At 54.6% G+C, this 18,590-nt stretch overlaps 2 protein-coding genes across 3 annotated transcripts; one reads left to right on the top strand and one right to left on the bottom strand.

The window, feature by feature from the left end:
• Positions 1-2,442: 2,442 nt before the first annotated feature.
• Positions 2,443-8,826, top strand: TMPRSS5 (transmembrane serine protease 5; the record flags this gene model as incomplete). Its single annotated transcript, XM_079326795.1, has 10 exons — positions 2,443-2,459; positions 5,925-6,050; positions 6,517-6,543; positions 6,781-6,824; positions 6,960-7,122; positions 7,288-7,460; positions 7,693-7,791; positions 7,965-8,107; positions 8,274-8,426; positions 8,560-8,826. 10 exons carry the CDS (start codon positions 2,443-2,445, stop codon positions 8,566-8,568), a joined length of 954 nt encoding a protein of 317 aa, XP_079182921.1. The 3' UTR covers positions 8,569-8,826.
• ZW10 (zw10 kinetochore protein) lies at positions 8,681-18,529 on the bottom strand. 2 transcript variants are annotated; one of them, XM_079326782.1, is made up of 16 exons: positions 18,386-18,529; positions 17,903-18,037; positions 16,958-17,059; positions 16,391-16,468; positions 16,149-16,308; positions 15,820-15,969; positions 15,215-15,406; positions 14,885-15,036; positions 14,572-14,754; positions 14,158-14,393; positions 13,352-13,423; positions 12,600-12,769; positions 11,945-12,075; positions 11,622-11,753; positions 11,218-11,420; positions 8,681-10,352 (listed from the first exon to the last, which is right to left on the bottom strand). In XM_079326782.1, exons 1-16 carry the CDS (start codon positions 18,500-18,502, stop codon positions 10,232-10,234), a joined length of 2,334 nt encoding a protein of 777 aa, XP_079182908.1. In that variant the 5' UTR covers positions 18,503-18,529; the 3' UTR covers positions 8,681-10,231. The 2 variants fall into 2 exon arrangements, with proteins under 2 accessions (XP_079182908.1, XP_079182909.1); XM_079326783.1 differs by lacking the exon at positions 15,820-15,969.
• Positions 18,530-18,590: the final 61 nt, after the last annotated feature.

Here is an 18,590-nt window from a genome sequence, read left to right as displayed (position 1 = left end):
CAGAAATGAAACAGAAAGTGGAATTTTTCTCTTTTTTTTTTTTAGGCTTTAGGTGATCCTTCAGGGAAATTATCAAGGCCGTTGCTTTTAAAGTGCTGAGGAACTCCCCCGTGTGAATTTATGGGAGGAAATAAATAAGGAATGTGGAGGAAATAAATAAGAAAGCTGAGGAAAGGCTGGTTTGGACCTTTAGTCCCCTGAACGTTGTGCCTTGCAGCATTGCTGCTGGCAAACCCTGGCACGAGGGGAGTTATTTCTCTGTCAAGATGAATTAAAGGTGTTTCATTTTTAGCCTGCAGAAATGCAGAGAATTCCAGGTGGGAAGGGAGCTCCTGGTGCTGAAGGAGGGTTCTGGCTGCTTGGGCCAGGCCGATCTCTGAAGTGATTTTCTCTTTAACCCAATCTATATTTTCTAATGGCTTTTCATAACTTTGTAATTGCAGGCAGCGTGTTTATTTCCATAAGTAGTGGCTGTAATTGCAGAGAATGAAAACGTGTAATTATTTAATTAGGATCCATAATGAGGCTGTGGGAGGGAGCTCGCAGGCAGATGTTTTTTGGTGAGCAGCACTGGCCAAGACTTTGTGGAGGGAAGTCAGGATACAGGAGGATGCTACAGGGGCTGAGCACAGGGAAAATGCTGCTGCTGCTGGGGAAACCTTTATTTCTGTGCCAAAGGAGGAGCTGGGTTTAGAAATGTCTCACTCGAATATCCCAGAGCAAAGACTGGCAGGAACATCCTGGAAACTTCTCCTTGCTGAGCTGAGCAATGACAGATTTGCAGGCAATGCTGGCAGCTTAACTGCCCGGGGACAGTGGAAGTTTTAATTTTATGGGGTGTTTTAGAAGCCTCTAAGGCCACCCAGAGACCCGCATTGATCTTCACAGTGGCTACTTTCTGGCAGGACCGTGATTGCAGCTCCATTTGATACCTGCAGAGCCAGAGCCCGGACAGGGATGAGTCCCCAGGGAAACAGAGAGTGAAAGAACCACACAGGAAAATCCTGCTGGCCCTGCAAGGATTTCAGTGAGCGGGGAGAGAAAAAAATCCAACACAGCAGCAGTTTATTGCTGGGGAGAAATCCGGGAGATACAGGAGGAGAGGAGAGGAGAGGAGAGGAGAGGAGAGGAGAGGAGAGGAGATGAGAGAGAGGAGAGGAGAGGGAGAGGAGAGGAGAGGGAAGGAGAGGAGAGGAGAGGAGAGAGAGGGAGGAGAGGGAGAGGAGAGGAGAGGAGAGGAGAGGGAGGAGAGGAGAGGAGAGGAGACGGAGAGGGAGGAGGATGAGGAGAGGACGAGGAGAGGAGGAGGAGAGGAGAGGAAGGGAGGAGAGGAGAGGAGAGGAGAGGAGAGGAGAGAGGAGAGGAGATGGAGAGGAGGAGGAGAGGAGAGGAGAGGAGAGGAGAGGGAGAGAGGAGAGGAGAGGAGAGGAAGGAGGAGAGGAGAGGAGAGGAGAGGAGGAGAGGAGAGGAGAGGAGGGAGGAGAGGAGAGGAGAGGATGAGGAGAGGAGAGGAGAGGAGAGGAGAGGAGCGGAGAGGAGAGGGAGAGGAGAGGAGAGGGAGAGGACGAGAGAGAGGAGAGGGAGAGGAGAGGGAGGAGGGAGAGGATGAGAGGGAGAGGAGAGGAGGGCGAGGAGAGGAGAGGAGAGGAGAGGAGAGGAGAGGAGAGGAGAGGAGAGGAGAGGAGAGGAGAGGAGGAGTTAATGGGGTGGAAGCTCTGTGCAGCAGGCTCAGGGCTCTGCAGGGACTGGATTTGCTGAGGCTGGAATGTTCCCTGCAGGGAGGTGGCACCTCGGGGCTGTGGCACATCTGGGCTCCCTCTCAGATCGCTGCATTTCCCCTCTGCGGCCGCTCAGTGCTGGGAAGCCGCGGGAGCTGCAGGGCTGGGGGCTCTGCTGGGTTTTTGGCTGTGGAGAGGAAGGGGCTGGGCAGGGCAGCCCCTGCGGGCGGGGATGCTGCAGGGACCCGCCAGCCCTGGTGACATCAGCTCTGATTTCATCGGGCCACCGTGTGTCACAGCCCGGAGCCCTGTCTGGGCTGGGTGTGAGGACAGACTCCTCCAGCTGCCGTGCCACCCGGCCTGACCCCCCTGCAGCTCAGAGCTCTGATTTCAAAGCAGGGAGGGAGGGAACAACAAAGAGAAATGGCACCCAGCCTCATGAAAAACTTTTTCCTTTTCCATCCCTGGGATTTGGGTCCTCAGCATCTTGCAAGGGCAAAGGTTCAGCTGACAAGTGACAAATAAACTGTTTGGAAACAGCAGAAAAAAGAGCATAAAATTAATTTCCCTTTAACAATTCTTTGATTCATCTCCAAGAATAAATCCCTCGGGATATCTTTGTGCTGGAACATGATACAGAGAATGGGAACATTTCATCACTGACATCCTTAAAATGGCTATTTATGGGGTGATGGATGAGAATCCAGGGCCCTCCTGGCCGTCCATGCTCTGCAGGAACAGGTACAGGGGGACATCAAACCCCTGTGACACAGGGAAGGTGACAGTGCCAGCTCAGGGAGAGCACTGGGGTGTCCCCATCACAGCCAGGGCATCAGTGGGGTCAGGACAGGAGCAATGTGCCCATCCCCTGGCTCTGGGGGATTGGCACCACCCCTGCAGGGAATTGCCTCGGGATTGTCTCTGCTCCACAAGGTTCCAGCTGCTTTTTACACAAATTATTGGATCAGGTTATAGCAGTACCTCCATCCAATTCCTTCCAGGGAGAAACGAGTTTTCCTGAAATTGCCTGCTCAGCTCCATAATCATTAGCCAGCAAATTGCCTCGGGAGGGAGGCTGGAGCAGGGCAGGGCTGGGGGCTGCTCTGCTCTGGGAGATGGAGCAGGAAAATCATCCCAAGCTGTGCCAGGATCCCAGGGATGTCCCAGTGCTGGGCTCACACCCCACACTGTCCATACCTGTTAAAGGCTGGGAACCCCCTTCCTCACGAGAGGAATGTTGCATTTGCCTTTACAAACAAACTGTGGGTTCTCTGATAAATGAAATTGGATATTGGAAGATGGAAGAAGCAACGGGGAAAAACTATGAATTGTATAAGAATTAAAAATTAAAAGGGAGGGTTGTACATTAGAGGGAAATCTCAGGTATCAGGTGTTTGGGAAGTCTGTGCCTCTCAGGTACCTCAGCCCATGGGGAAAGAGAAGGAAAAGCAGCCGGAAAATTGGGATAAAAGGAGGCTAAAATTGGAGAGATCCCAGAGGAATGCCCCATGGCCTCTCCCTTTATTGGAATAAAGCAAAAAGGATCCTCTGTCTCCTTTCTGGACACAAAGCTCTGGCGTTTGTGGGTTAATTTTCCCGGCACCCGCAGCAGGAGGGAGCTTTGCTGCTGCTCCCCCGTCCCGCCGCGCCCGTGCGGAATTCGGGAAGCGCTCTCCTCCCCAGCTCTCACTGGATGCACACCCTGATCTGCCCGGAATGGGTTTGGGAACCCGCGAGGCAGCACAGCCTGGGGGATGTGTCCTGGATTCTAACCCGCTCCTGATGAATCCTTTAGGATCTGTCCCGGTTCCTCGATTCCCCCGCAAGGACCCGTCCCCGCGTTTTGCTGCGGGGAAGGGGTTTGTGTTTTGCTGGCTGTGCTCACACCTCTGCTCTATTTTGCTCGACTCTGGAAAGGTTTTGTTTCTGGAGGTTCTGGGAGGGGGGAGCGGTCCAGCAGCGGCCCCGGGCTGGGAGGAGCAGCCTGGTGAGTCCGTCCCTGCTCCGTGCCCGTCAGAGGATGCTCGGGCTGCTCCTCCTTTCCCGCTGGTGCTCCAGCACCATCTACAGTCCTGCCCTGGATGCTCCGGAGCCACAGGGTGAAGAACAGGCACGGGAGAGGACCAGACGCTGAGCCAAGGTGTGATTTCGGGGATATTTCCAGATTTCTAAACTCTAAATGAGACAGGGGGCTTGGAGGAAAAAAATCCAAACCAACCCAAACCCCGCTGTTCTCATCCAGCCCAGGGTGGGTTTGTGCCACACCTGGTGTTGCTCAGAAAGAGCACAAACCCTCACCTGAACCTGCAGGTCAGGTCATGAAAATTTCATAGGAGTTTCTTTTGTTAAATAGTGTTAAAAATTCATCACTGCTTGGAGCATCAAGGCACCAGCTGTGTCTGTCAGGATGGAGAAGTTAAGGGAGAAAAGCCTTTATCCCATGGGACAGCTCTTCCAGTCTCTTCAGCTGCTGTTTTGGGGCTGGGGCAGAGGAGGATGAGGGGATGCAGCAGCCTGAGGGATTTCTGTTCCACCAGAACTCTGCACTGGCAAGAAAATCATCTCCTGCCCCAACACAGCCCAGCCAGGGGGTGGAAACTCCATTTTCAGCAACAAGAAACCACCTGGAGAATCGGGAGCAGGCTGAGCTGCTGCCTGACCTCTGCTGCTCCCTGTGTGCCCCAGGCAGGGGAAATCCATCCCCTGGCGAGGTGGGGCTGATTCCTGGGGGGATTCACTGAGCCACAGGCCCCAGCAGCCCTCACCTGCCCTTCACCTGTCACAGCTTGGGTAAAAAGCAGCTCCAGGCTTTTCTCTGATTTTTTTCTCCATTTTAGGAAGTCTGGATTCCCAAAGGGCTCGGAGGGCACTGCAGGCAGGGCCCCCTCAGCAGCTCCTGGGGCTTCTCATGTGGCAGGAACGGGAGGGGACAGGGGGGCAGCAGGTGGGAGATGGCCCTGGGGGCTGAGACAGCTCCACAGCTGCTGCCCTGGCTCGGTGCAGCCCCAGGGAGGGGCACAGGGACACCTGGAGCAGCAGGAGAAGGGGGGTTTGGGGACAGGGAGAGCCTTCAGCGCATGCACAGGAACCTGAGCTGGGCTCTGAGCTGCCCTGCTGAGCAGGGATCCCAAACAGGCAGCCCTGGCACCGAGCTCTGCTGGCTCTGCTGGCTCTGCTCCTGCCCCACAGCCACGCTGAGGATGCCCAGGAGGGGAGCAGCAGGCACTCAACCCTGCCCAGGGCACGGTGGGTGAGCTGTTGTGGCTTTGGGAGCTGGGGGGGCTCCGGGTGCTCTGGCAGAATCCTGGGCTGAGCTCAGCTCCTCCTGTGGGAAAGGAGAAAACGAGCTCTGGAAGCAGTGCAGAACCTGCCGGGGGCTTCCCCAGGGGTTTGGGAGAGCTGGGAGAGACACACAGAGCACGCTGAGCCTCTTTGCCTCCCTTGCAGGTGCTGCTGAGGTGAACTTTGGGGCTGTCTGCACCCTCAGGAGGCTGCTGCTGCTGCTGGGGGTGGCCGTGCTGCTGGCAGGGCTGGCAGCTGGGACGTGGCTGCTCGGTCAGTGTCCCCTCCAGGACAGCCCTGCTGCCTCTCAGACAGGGATTTTGGGGTGCCAGCAGTGGGGTGGGGGGACAGGGGTCCCTGCTCAGCCCTGCTCAGGGTGGGGCAGGGCTGTGCTCCCTGAGAGGCTCCTGCACCTCTTGCAGTGGGCAGGACTGTGCCCAGTTTGGGCATCTCTGGGCTGTGTGAGCCCACCCTCAGCAGCCTGCCTGTCTCCTGCAGTGAGGCACAGGAAGGAGCCCCAGGCAGAGCAGGATTTGGACGAGATCCCAGCGTGTGATGATGGTGAGGAGGAGGAGCCCGTGGTCCGGGGGGCTCCCAGCACAGGTTTGCACCTTTGATGGATGTCACAGTGGTGGGAGAGGGGAGCCAGGCCTGGCAAGGGCAGAAAAGAGGCTCTTTAAAATCACGGTCTGCTGCATTCTGCAGTTCTGCTTTTCTCTGAACCCCTCAGTGCTGCAGCCTCATTGCACTGAGGGATCCCCCAGCAAAAGCAACTTTTTCATGACTCCTTTGCCTGTGCCCCTCTGACTGGGTTCATTTAGAGTTTCTAACTCAAGTGGCTTTTTCCTGGGGTTTAGGGTGATTTTTTTCCTCTTTGGCTCAGAGGTTGGGAGCTCACAGATTTTCTGCTTTAGTGTCTTTCAGGATCGACAGGGAGAATTCCTTGCTGCAGGCACGGGTGGAGGCACATCCTGGCTGGCTGCTGGTGTGCCACAGGCACTGGGATCCTTCCCTGGGCACCCTGCTCTGCCAGCAGCTCGGGTTCCTCAGGTGGGCACAGCACTGTGGCTGTACAGAGAGAGCACTGAGTAACAGCAACAACAACTTCTTGGGCAAAAGAAGTGTTTTACTGAAAACTGAACCGTATTTATAGAGTGGTTCACAAATTTAAACAGGACAGTAATTCACTGGACAGTAGGAGAAAACATCTCCTGTCATGTACAACATGAACTGGGAGGAAAATCCTCCCAGGCCTGAGAAAGAGAAAAAGAACTCAGAACCTGAAAAAGGCCTGGCTAAAATCTGCCTGGGCCTTCAGCAGTGTCCACAGAGGGGTTTGTCAGGGCAGCAGAGCCAGGCCACACCATCCATCCCCTGGGGAAACTGGGCTTGGCACCTGCAGAAGGTCCTGGCAGCCAGAGAGGTCATTCCCAGCAGGACTGTGGCCCCCCCGGCAGGGTCACTCCCTGACCCTTCCCAGGACGTTTCCTGTCTCTCCCACAGTGTGACCCAGCAGGAGGGGGTGGAGCTGGCAGGTGTGCAGGTGAGTGCTGGGCAGCAGTTCCTGCAGGTGAGGCCCCGGCAGGAAGGCAGCCTGCAGGACATGTGGCAGGTCAGGTAAGGGCAGCTCTGGGGCCAGCAGGGTTTGCTGGAGCCTTTTGGAGGCTGAGCCCCAGGGTGGGCAGGGGCTGTGCAGCAAATCCCCCTCTGGGAGCTGCTGCAGCCCCCTGGAGCTCCCCAGGATTTTGGCTGCTGTTTGTTCTGACCTTGCTCCCCACAGGAGCAGCTGCCAGTCCGGCCGGATCGTGGCTCTGCAGTGCTCAGGTGAGCGATTCCCTCCTCTCCCGAGCCCCCAGGATCCTGCTGGATGCAGCAGCTTCTCTGCCCCATTTCCCCGCTGCCCTCGCCCTCCAGGAAGGGCTGGGGCTGGGGCTGGAGCCTCTCCCCCGTTCCTTGCAGAGTGTGGGCTGCAGGCGGGGGCTGCCAGGGTGGTGGGGGGCACAGACGTGTCCCCCGGGCGCTGGCCCTGGCAGGTCAGTGTGTGCCAGGGCTCCCAGCACCGCTGTGGGGGCTCCGTGCTGGCCCCCGAGTGGATCCTCACGGCAGCTCACTGCGTGCACAGGTACCCCGGGCTGTCTGTGCCCATCTTGGATCCCTGTCCCCATCCCCGTGTCCCTGTCCCCATCCCCGTGTCCCCTGTCCCCATCTGGGCTCCCTGTCCCCCCGCTAGCCCACCCTCGCTGCTGTTTGCCCCGCAGTCTCTCAGTCCCGCCCCGCTGTGTCCCAGGCAGCCGCCAGCCCCAGCCTGGCAGGTTTTTGCGGGAATTGTCGCCCGCAGCCCCCTGGGGCCCGGGGCCGGGGTGCGGGTCCGGCAGATCATCGCGCACCCGCTCTACAACGACAGCAGCCTCGACTACGACATCGCCCTGATGCGGCTCCAAGTGCCCCTCAACTTCTCAGGTCAGGGGCTGTCCGGGTGTTTGTCCTGCTGTTTGTCTCGGCGTTGTCCCCTCCGGGCTGTCACCGTGGGATGTTGTCCCCGCTGAGCTGTCCCCTCGGGCTGTCCCTTTGGGATGTTGTCCCCTCCGGGCTGTCCCTTTGGGATGTTGTCCCCTCTGAGCTGTCCCCTCGGGCTGTCCCTGTGGGATGTTGTCCCCGCTGAGCTGTCCCCTCGGGCTGTCCCTGTCACCAGGTGCCATCCGAGCCGCCTGCCTGCCGCCGCCCCCGCAGGACCTGCTGCAGGGCACTCAGTGCTGGGTGTCGGGCTGGGGCTCCACCACACCTGGCCAAGGTGAGCTCCCCCCTGAGCCTTTCCCCGCCCTGTCCATCCCTTCCATCCCAAATGCTCGCCCTGCCTCCATCCCATCCCTGCCATAGCTCATCCCTTAAGGCAGTGCCGCCTCCCCTGCTGTCCCCTGCTGTCCCCTGCTGTCCCTCCTGGCTCCTCGCTGTCCCTGTCCCCAGCACACGTGGCCGGCACGCTGAAGGAGGCGCTGGTGCCCCTGATCGGCACCCGAAGGTGCAACAGCTCCTGCGTGTACCAGGGAGAGCTGACAGGCAGGATGCTGTGTGCAGGACACCTGCAGGGACAGGTGGACGCCTGCCAGGTGGGGCTGGGGGTGGCTGGGGACAGCCCTGCTGAGGCACAGCCTGCCCTGCCCTTTGGGGCTCCCCAGGCCAGGCTGCACAGGGTTTGGGGTGCTGGCAGCTGGCAGGGCTGGCACTGGCTGAGCCCCAGCAGCCAGAGCAGAGGTGACTGTGCTGTCCCCACAGGGGGACAGTGGGGGGCCCCTGGTGTGCTGGGATGGATCCTCGTGGCGCCTGGTGGGAGTTGTGAGCTGGGGCCAGGGCTGTGCAGAGCCCAACCACCCCGGGGTCTACACCAACGTGGCTCAGCTGCTGCCCTGGATCCACCAGGTCACCCAGGTGAGCCCAGCTCTGTGCCCAGCCTCATCTGCTCTCAGACAAATCCCTGGATTTGTCCTCTTGAACTCCTGCCCTGCATGCACAATCCTCTTCCATTTATTTATTTTGTTTCCTTTTAAATTGATTTCATTAGATGCACTAGAATTGAGGCAAGGGCACACTCCACACAGCAATGCTCTGCCCTTCCCACCAGTGAAGAACAGCCCAGGACTGGCTCCTCCTGTCTCACTGTAACCCAAACAGACTCCCAAACATGCTCAGTATAAATAGTTTATTAAAGAAAATAGCAAATTACAGTTCTGTGAACAATCAAGAGGGGAGAAGGGTTTTTCAAAAGAGACATTTTTGGATCACTGTGTTTGAAGGGGCAGGGGATCCCATGAGATGCCAGTGTTCTGGGAACACTCAGAGGGGGGAAAATAAAAACAGAAGAGTTCTGCAAGGACTGGGGTGACATGAAAGCCTCAGGCCCTGCACAAATGCCTGGAAATGGGAACAGGAGTGGGACAAAAGTGCCAATGACAAGGAGACAACAGATTGAAACATTCAACTCTGACTGGAACTCTTCTAAGCACTACAGGGCAGGAAGGACTTTGATCCACATGTGCAGCACCTTGGTCTCTGGGCTAAGCTCAGTGAATGCTCTGAGGTTTTCAATTCAAAGAAATGTACAATAATCCAAATGTCAAACATAGCCTTTTGTGACTTAAAGCTGTGAGTGCACCTTTCATTCCCTTTTTATACTGGTTTACATTTCTCTCACCATTCCTGAAGCACAGAAAACACAACACCACAAAGACACCAGTTACACAACATAAAGGAATGAGCTGAACTGGCTTCTACAGACACTGAGGAGTTCTAAATCAGCCTGAAGATATTTTCCATGAGGAGTAAGAGAATTTTCCTGCTTGTGAGAAATCCTGTGCCCTGACACATTCAGCACAGGATCTCCCTTCCCCACATCTCCCTAAAGCATCTCCCCCTCGAGGTCAGGGGAAGTGAGGTGGGAAAGTTTGGCACTTCTGGAGGGATATCAAAAGCTCTCCAAGTGTGTGGGTTCCATGTGTGGTTTGAGGGACAGAGGAGGTCACAGAGGGGCTGCAGGTCCCCTGATGTAGAAGTGCATAGAGAAGTCCCAGCTGAGCACTGACAGTGCCCCTGCAGAGCTCTGAGCCCAGCCTGAGATGAGGTTACACAAACACTGAGCCAGGAAATGCTCCTTCCCCCAGCCAAGCTCCAGGAAGCTCTCACCTCTATTATAAATAAAAAAAGGGAAATTTGTGGGAGGACAGTACAGAAGGGAATCCCTCCTGATAAATTACAGCTGTGCTGATTATTGAGTGGAAATATCTGTGCCTGCCCAATGAGTTTGGGTGTTATAAAAGTGGGGGTTACAGTCTGAGTTAGAGCTCAAACTAGGCTGAGCCTGCTGCAATTTGGGATGGGGTGTGCTGTGAGGAGGAAGGGACATGTGTCCTGCAAGGGACAGACAGGGTTAGGCACTCAGGAAAGGGACAGCCAGTTATGCAGAAGAAGGAAACTTGAAGAGAGGAGAGAAGAAGCCAGAGCTGTGTGGAGCTGCCTGTAAGAAAAGGAGTCAGAGCTGTTAGAGAACTGAAAGAGGCATGAGAAGTTTCCAATCAAGGACTGGTGGTGAAGCCAGTCCAGCCCATCTCAACATAATTGCAACACTTACCCAACCCCAGAGTTTTTCAGACCAGTACAAATAAGAAAGGTGGAATTAAAAAAAAAATATTTGCGAGAGTCAGTTTACTCGTGCTGTGTCACAAAATGCAGGTGTGGAGTCACTTGATCTTGGCCAGTGCTGCTGCTCTCCTCTCTGTGTTCTGGAACAAGGCTCGGATCAGACCCTTCACCTCAGCTGCTGAAAACTCCTTGGCCAGAGGCCCCTTGCCATCTGCCCACCTGGAGGGAGACAGGAACAGCTTAATGTCACCAGCCTGCCCAGAAATGGCACCTCAAACATGCCAGCAGCTGATCTTGACCCCTGTTAGCAGCTCCTGCTCCTCCTCTGAGCTCCAGGAGCTGATCCTGACCCCTGTTAGCAGCTCCTGCTCCTTCTCTAGCTCCAGGAGCTGATCCTGACCCCTGTTAGCAGCTCCTGCTCCTTCTCTAGCTCCAGGAGCTGATCCTGACCCCTGTCAGCAGCTCCTGCTTCTCCTCTGAGCTCCAGGAGCTGATCCTGACCCCTGTTAGCAGCTCCTGCTCCTCCTCTGAGCTCCAGGAGCTGATCCTGACCCCTGTCAGCAGCTCCTGCTTCTCCTCTGAGCTCCAGGAGCTGATCCTGACCCCTGTTAGCTGCTCCTGCTCCTCCTCTGAGCTCCAGGAGCTGATCCTGACCCCTGTTAGCAGCTCCTGCTCCTCCTCTGAGCTCCAGGAGCTGATCCTGACCCCTGTTAGCAGCTCCTGCTCCTTCTCTAGCTCCAGGAGCTGATCCTGACCCCTGTTAGCAGCTCCTGCTCCTTCTCTAGCTCCAGGAGCTGATCCTGACCCCTGTCAGCAGCTCCTGCTTCTCCTCTGAGCTCCAGGAGCTGATCCTGACCCCTGTTAGCAGCTCCTGCTCCTCCTCTGAGCTCCAGGAGCTGATCCTGACCCCTGTCAGCAGCTCCTGCTTCTCCTCTGAGCTCCAGGAGCTGATCCTGACCCCTGTTAGCAGCTCCTGCTTCTCCTCTGAGCTCCAGGAGCTGATCCTGACCCCTGTTAGCAGCTCCTGCCAACTCCAGCTCCCTGGCCCAGGTCTGGATTAGCAGCTGGAAAGGAAAACACCTACTGATCCACAATTTCTTGGAGGTTGGCCTGCAGGATGATCATCAGCTCCTTGAATGTCATCCAGTTCTGCACATAGACTGGAACTTCCTCCTGGTACTTCTTATTTTTGTCTTCTTCAAGCAGAGGGGTGAAAACTTGGGGTCCCTCCTCCACCATGGTCCTGCAGAGCGAGTACAGCCTGTCTGCATCCTCTGCAGAGATATCCTGGGATGGCCAAAACATGAACAGAGCACAAGTGAGGTTTATTTTTGAAGTGCCAAGTGAAAGGATAAATTTGGATTGTGAACATTTTTTGTGGACACGATTGTGATTTTGGTGTGAATGAACCTCTCCCCTGAAATGTGATTTCGGGGAGAGTTCCTGGAGCTGACAGATGCTGTCCCCAGCACCCCCTATGGCTGTTACCTCCAGGGCCACAATCCTGGTGACAATCTCTGCCAGGGCAGTGCTCAGTAAGGTGCCCATGGCCTTGCAGTACACGTTCACAGGGAGCACATCCTGCCACACCATGCCCAGCCTCCTCAGCTGGTGCAGCACCTGCAAGGCAACACCTGAGTGTGACACCTGAGGCTGCCCAGGGCACCAGGAGAGCACCAATGGAGCAATCCTGCTGAGGGCACAGCCCAGGATAAAAACCCCAAACCATCACATCAGCACAGAGCTTTCTGGCAGCTGCCCCCTCCCCAGGATGCCTGCAGGCACTGGGCTGTTCTCTCTCCCTTCCTCACCTGCTTTATGGCTTTGTTTGCTGCACGGTAATTCTCCTCATCATCCATGTTGGAGAAATTCCTGGCACTGGAGAGCCTCTCCAGGATTTCTCCCTTCTGCACCCGCATCTGGGCCAGAAAACACTCCACCCCTTCAGCAGCAAAACAAACAACAGAAGCAATGAAGCAATTACTAAATTTGCTCTGCCTATTTATGACTGTAAGTGCTGCAGAATGAACTTGCTATCATGTTTTATTTTTAATCCAATTTCCAGTCTCCAAACCATCTCCCAGAGCCAGTTTAAGCAGTGAGCTCTTGTGCAGCTTGTATTGCTACAACACTGCTGGAACAAGAGAGCAGCAGGATGAATTATCAACTTATCTCTGAATTTACTTCTATAGAATAACTCATGAAAATATTAAAGGACTGAGCAGCAGATCCCAACACACAGAGCTACATCTTGCTGAATACTGAACTGTTCTTGGGAATAAAAAGGTTTCAAAGAGTCAAAACTTCCTAACCCAGAAAATGCCTTTGCCCCTTGTCCAAACCACACCAATCCAGCACTGGCACAGGGAGCAGGCACAGCTGCATGACACTGCCAGCAGCAAGTGCCAGGGTGAATTCCCAGTGCCCCAGAACCCAGAGCAGGGGAGGGGAGGGGAGGGGAGTTACCCAGCCTCCTGAAGGCAGGCACCAGGTCCACAAAGGTGACAGCCACGCTGCCCAGCACGCCCAGGCTGCTGGAGTGGAACTGGTGGCCCAGGGTCAGCAGGTGGTGGGCAATGTACATGCAGTTGTTGTGGTGGATGGCAGCCAGCTGGGGCAGCTTCTGCAGGTTCTCCCTGCAGAAAGGGAAAAGCAGAAATGGGTTTATTTAGAGCTGGTTCTGTGGAAGGAATGGTTGTGTCTATCCTGGAGAAATGCAGGTCTGTCAGCACATGGTGCTGCTGATATCTGAGTAAGAACATTTAACCTCTCCCCAGCCCACAGGAACTGGCAGGAAAAGAGTCTGGAATGGCACCTGTGTTATCCCACACTGTTCCCAGCCATGGACTTTCAAACAGGAATATGTACTGTGAGAGCAAAGTCACAGTGAGGGAAAGAAATTCTCTGGCAGGATTGTGAGTGTTCCATCCTCACTGCTGCTCTCTCTTTCACAGGAAAAACATCATGAAAACTCTGTGCATCAGATCTGAGGTCAAAGTTACATGGCTGGGAACAAATACAGCTGTGTGAGAACTGCACCCACACCCTGGATCATAAGGTTGACCTCAGAAAGTGCCAAGCAGCTGCTTTGCACAGGTGTGGTTTAATGACAGAGGGAACAGCTGATTTCTGCTGATGGAGCCCTGGCTGAAAGGGACAAGTGGGACTGTTCCCCCAGCAGAATTCCCCATCAGAACAGGAAATATGGACACACTCACCTGTGGTATGTGGGCACCACCTCACAGAAGAGCTGGAAGATGTCCCTGACACAGTTGAAGAGCTGCAAACAGCTACAAGAGAAAGAGGCCTCCTGTTAGCCTGGCATTGATGTCCTGCTCTCTGCTGCCCCTCAAGCTGTCCACAACAAGGTTTCATGAGCAATGAAGCACTGGCACAAAGAGGGGATTGTCAGGATCAATGACAGCACTGTCAGCACTCTGGAAAACTCCCAAAGGCTGTGGAGCCTTGAGGTTCAGTGTGGAAGGGAGGCACTGAAAGCCCAGAACAAAGGGGACACTGTCCCTGCCCCTCCAGGTGTGCAGGAACCCTCAGCCCCCTCTCTGCCCCTTCAGAGGAGCTGTTACCTGGGCAACTCTCCTGCTCCAGGGCTGTGGGCTCTGCCTGCTAAAGGGAAGTTTATGTGGATCCTGTTTGTTTTTCCCCTGCCAGCTGCAGTTCTTTGCTTCCCCCAGCACAAAGACAGCAAGAACTGTGCTCACAGCGAGGCCAGCACTTGGTTTTGGGAAAGAGAGCTGGGTTTGATTTTTCTAAACACCTGAACTCCAAGGGTAAACCTGAAGGAACAGCCTGCAGCAGTGTCAGTGTCCTGCCAAACCCAGGGCTACATCCTCCAGCCAAAACAAGAGCAATGACTGAGTCTAGTTTTGAGTATTTTCCATTCTTTAAATTCCTTTAAGTCCATTACCAGATGCTTGGTGCTGCTGGAGGCCAACACACAATTACTAAATAAATAAACACTGATTTGATAAATGATGCTGACTACTGAATGCCAAAGGATTCCTACCAGAGGTCTGTGCTGGCTGTGGCCTCCAGCAGGGTGTGATAAGCCAAGTCCATCAGCTGCTGCACTGAGGAGCTGATGTGGCACCTGGGCAGGGCCAGGGTCAGAGGGCTCAGCCTGCTGTCACTCCCCAAATTCACCACCCCACTGGGCAGCTCCAAGGCTCTCTGCATCTTCAGGTGGTCTCCTGAGCCAGGATCAGGGAGCTCTGGGAGGGTGACTCTGGAATCAGGTGTGATCTAAGGGAAAACAAGAGAGGGTAACAGAATTTGGAGCTCTGAAAGGAGAATCTGCAAGATCAAAAAGCATTGAATGGCAGAGATTTAAGACTCAAGACAAACACAACACTGCAGCACTATTAAAAAATATTTAGATTGTTTTCCAGATGGATAAACTGTGTGAGGCATCCCCAGCCACCTTCACAGTGTTGTGTATTTCTGAGGTCATCAGGTTCCTGGCTGCCATGATCACATCCTGGCACTTCTTGTTGGCAAAGTGGGAATTGACATTGCAGGCATATTTCAGCAAGGCAGTCGTGTCTTCCTTCAGCAACTGCATCTTCTTCAGGGCTTTCTCAAATTCCTCTGTGGATTTGATCACCTGAGGAGAGCAGATGTGTGCCATGTTAGCAGAGTCTCCTAAAACCAGGCAGCAAAGTGAAATTGGGTATCAAAGCCAAAAGCAAAGGATGAAGGAGGTTTGGGAGGTTTTTGGAGGTTTTGGGACCCACCTCTTTGTACTGCTCCAGTTTGCTGCTGTTGGTTGGGATGGATTTCACCAGGCAGTTGTGGATGAGGAACTCTGAGAGCTCCTCCCAGATGAGCTCCCCCAGCAGCTCTGCCAGGGTGACTCTGCCTTCCCCAGGCTGCTCCAGAGCCACACCTGCATTCCAGAGAAGAAAAATGGGATTTTCATACAGCTGCTTCCTGGGTTAGACCCTCCATCTGTTCAAAAGCTTTTCCTCCATTTTCCTTGCACATAATGCTGATTAACAATCAGATATTCTACAAATGAGCAAGGTACTGATCACAACTGATTCCACAAGAGAGGAACTACCTACTTAGCAGGTATTTTTGCAGAACTTCAAAAACCAGCTTGATCTTGTCAAACACCTCCATAGGAGAGGCCTCATCCAAGGCAAGCTGCTGGGACCTGAACCTCAGGATGAACACATCTGGCTGTTCCTCTGAGACTGGCTCCAGAGATGGGTGCAAGATCAGTGGCTTCAGGATGTACTGCAGCAGAAAGTGGCCTGAGAAAAGGAAAAAACAGAGGTTTTCCAACAGCAGATTGCTCCAGTGAGCTCCAGCCCTGACTGTTCTAGATTTAGAGACTGCAGGAAGGGGAAGGAACAATTCCTTGATCAGCTCTATCAGGGAATTACTGATGAGGTAAAACTCTTCAAGCATCAGGCTATGAACCCACACAGTCATAGATCAAAAGTGCACTGAAATGTCAGAAAGGAGAAATAATTTCAGGTATATAACAGGATAAATATTTCCCTATTAGTAAGAGCTACAGCCTTCACTTCAGTGGGAAACACAAGCCAGGAGAGGAAGAAGTTTTCCAGTGTCCTGCTGGAGTGAAGTGATCTCACTATCCCTGTTAAAACAAGCCTGAACAATCCCCCTGAGCTACTGGGGCTGGTTCTGGGGTCTGTCTTACCAAAATCTTTGAGTTTGCAGTGCAGCTCTCCCAGGACAGCCAAGGCCTGCAGCACAGCCTGCACAGGTGGCACAGCAGAGTCCTGCTCCTGGGCTGGCACCAGGTGCAAGTGCAGCTCTGACAGCACCACGTCCTCCAGGCTGCTGCTTCCTGCAGCAGAGCACAGCCAGGGCTGTCACAGGGCCACAGCAGCAGCCAAGACCCCCCCCCACCCCTGAGCAGGAGCTCATCCAGCCCCTCAGCCCAACAGCTGCACTGCATGTCCCACCCTGCAGGTGGAAACAGGCACCTCAGTGGGGCACAAAGGGTGGAACAAACCCTGGGAGCACCTTTGGAAGGGGGAAGCTTCCACACAATGAGCTTCTGCCACTCCTGCCAGAGATGGTAGATGATGTTCTGTGTCTGCACTATCAGCTCCTTGCCCAGGGCCTTCAGGATCTTCAGCTCAAAGCCCTTTCTGGACTCCAGGGCCCTGAGGCTGCTCCGTGCCTGGCAGGGGACAGCAAACACTGAAACTGGCCAGTGGGACCCTGGAACTCACTCAGGGCACTGGCCAAGGGCTCACTGGTACCTTCTCCAGCTGCTGGGCTGCTGTCACATACTGCTCCTCCAGCAGGGCAGAGTGGAACTCCTTGAGAGCTGTATCAAACTGCAAAGGCAAACACACAGAGCTGGCACTGCACCCAAATCTGTGAGCTGCACACACCCATCCAAACAGAATCCCACAGGAATGTCTCACTCTGAGCAGCAGGCTGGTTTTGCTCCCCCTCTGCAGCAATGTATTTGAATAGTTCAGGCCATAGTTTATAGCAGGTGCACCAGCCTATCAATTATTAGCTGTTTTATCAAACACTCTGGGATTCACCAAGGCTACTGAAACATAAACTGTGTTAAACTGGGAGAGAAGAAGCTGAAAACCAGAATGCCAAGATAAAGAAGGGCTGTGAAGCACAGGACTGTAATAATCATATTTCCTCCATGGTGCATGCAGAGCTCATGGACAAGATCAAGGCACCAAGCAAAAAATAGCATGGACAGTAGGTTTAGACTGTACAAGTAGGGTATAAGGTAAGCAATAAATGGATTTCTGCATAATCCCATTGATTTGTTAGAAGTCCTTTGTTCCTGCACTCCTCACCTCCTGCAGCTTTTTCAGGACACTCAGGACCAGTGTGTCCTTCTCCAGCTGCTGCTTCAGCTCTGTGAACTCAGCACCAGCAACGTTCAGATCCCTCTGGACCTGAAATGACAAACATGTCCCAGTTCATTTACAGCAGCTGTTAGCACACGCATTTTCCTCTTACTTGAAATTTCATTCATCATTTATTTCTGTTCATAGAATAATTTAGTGAGAAGGGAAAAAACCCCATTATTTCTATTCCTGTGTCCTACCTCCTGTCACAGCCAAGGCTGGTCCTTCTCTCTGAAGGACAGGAACACTTTTCCACCCACACAAGAGTGACAACCCTTAGTGACAGCTCTCAGTGCACACCCTGGTGTCACCTCAAGACATTCTTTAGAGATGATTTATTGAAAGGACACACTCTGGGCAGTGCAAGAGCCTGGCCAGGGCTACACCCAAATCAAATCCAAGATCCCACCTGGTCACGATTTTTACACTTTTATAAATTTTGGTTCATCAATATAATGGGGTCAATTATCCAACCACAGCCCCACACTATAAAGTCCCAGCCCCCTTTCCCTCACTGTTGTTTCTGCTTTTTGGGTACCAGTGTCCTAGATTCTCTATCCAGGAAGGGATTGTTTTGTCCAACCACCCCATGAAGAGCACTCACTAACACCTGACATGAAATTTCAAAGTTACACACTAAGCAGCAGAGATTCTGAGAAACATTAAAGCTAAAACCCAAGGCAACATTATCACCCAGGGATCTTAGTCACAAAATCACAGAATTTCCTGAGCTGGAGGGGACCCCCAGGACCATCAAGTCCTGCCACAAGCCCCAAATTCCCCCCAGTGTTGTCCAGACACTCCCTGAGCTCTGGCAGGTTTGGGGATGTGACCAAACAGCCCATGATGAGATTTGGGATGACATGGAGCAGAATGTCCCCCTGGAGTCACCTCGTTCTCGATGTGAGCCTTGAGCTGGTCGATGTTGCTGCTCAGCCCCTCCACCTGTGTCAGCAGCTCCTCTGCACCCCGCATGCTGGGCAGGAAATCCACGTACTTCTTGTTGATCATGGTGCACACCTCCCCCTGGGGCACAGGGACAGTGTCACTCGGGGAGGGGGACAGCGTCACCATGGGGAGGGGGACAGAGACACCATGGGGAGAGGGACAGTGTCACCATGGGGAGGGGGACAGAGACACCTCGGGGAGAGGGACAGGGCTGCTGGGAGGGGGCACAGAGCCTGGCAGGGCTGGGGAACCCGGGATGGAGCAGGGCTGGACACCGGGGCCGAACCAAGGCTGGGCACCGTGACCCAGCTGACCCAGGGCTGGACACCCGGGCTAACCCAGGGCTGGACACTGATTCCTGACCGGCTCCGCCGCAGCGCCGGCCCCGCGTCTCTCCCCGCGCCCCCTCCGCTCCTCGTCCCTTGCCTTGAGCTCCTCGACGCGGCGGGAGAGGCGCCCCACGCGGGCCCCCAGGTGCTCCTTGTCCAGCCGGCCCGAGTGCTCCAGCACGGCCGCCACCAGCGAGCCCTCCCGCGCCGCCATGGCTGCGCGCGCTACGGCGGCCGCGAGGGACACGGGACCGCGGCGCGCAGCGGGGCGGGCGGGCCGCGGGTTCGAGACTGCGCGGGGA

Source organism: Erithacus rubecula (assembly GCF_903797595.1).
Source record: "Erithacus rubecula genome assembly, chromosome: 25".
In the NCBI taxonomy this organism is placed as follows: Eukaryota; Metazoa; Chordata; class Aves; order Passeriformes; family Muscicapidae; genus Erithacus; species Erithacus rubecula.
This window is presented reverse-complemented; position numbering and strand designations above follow the sequence as displayed.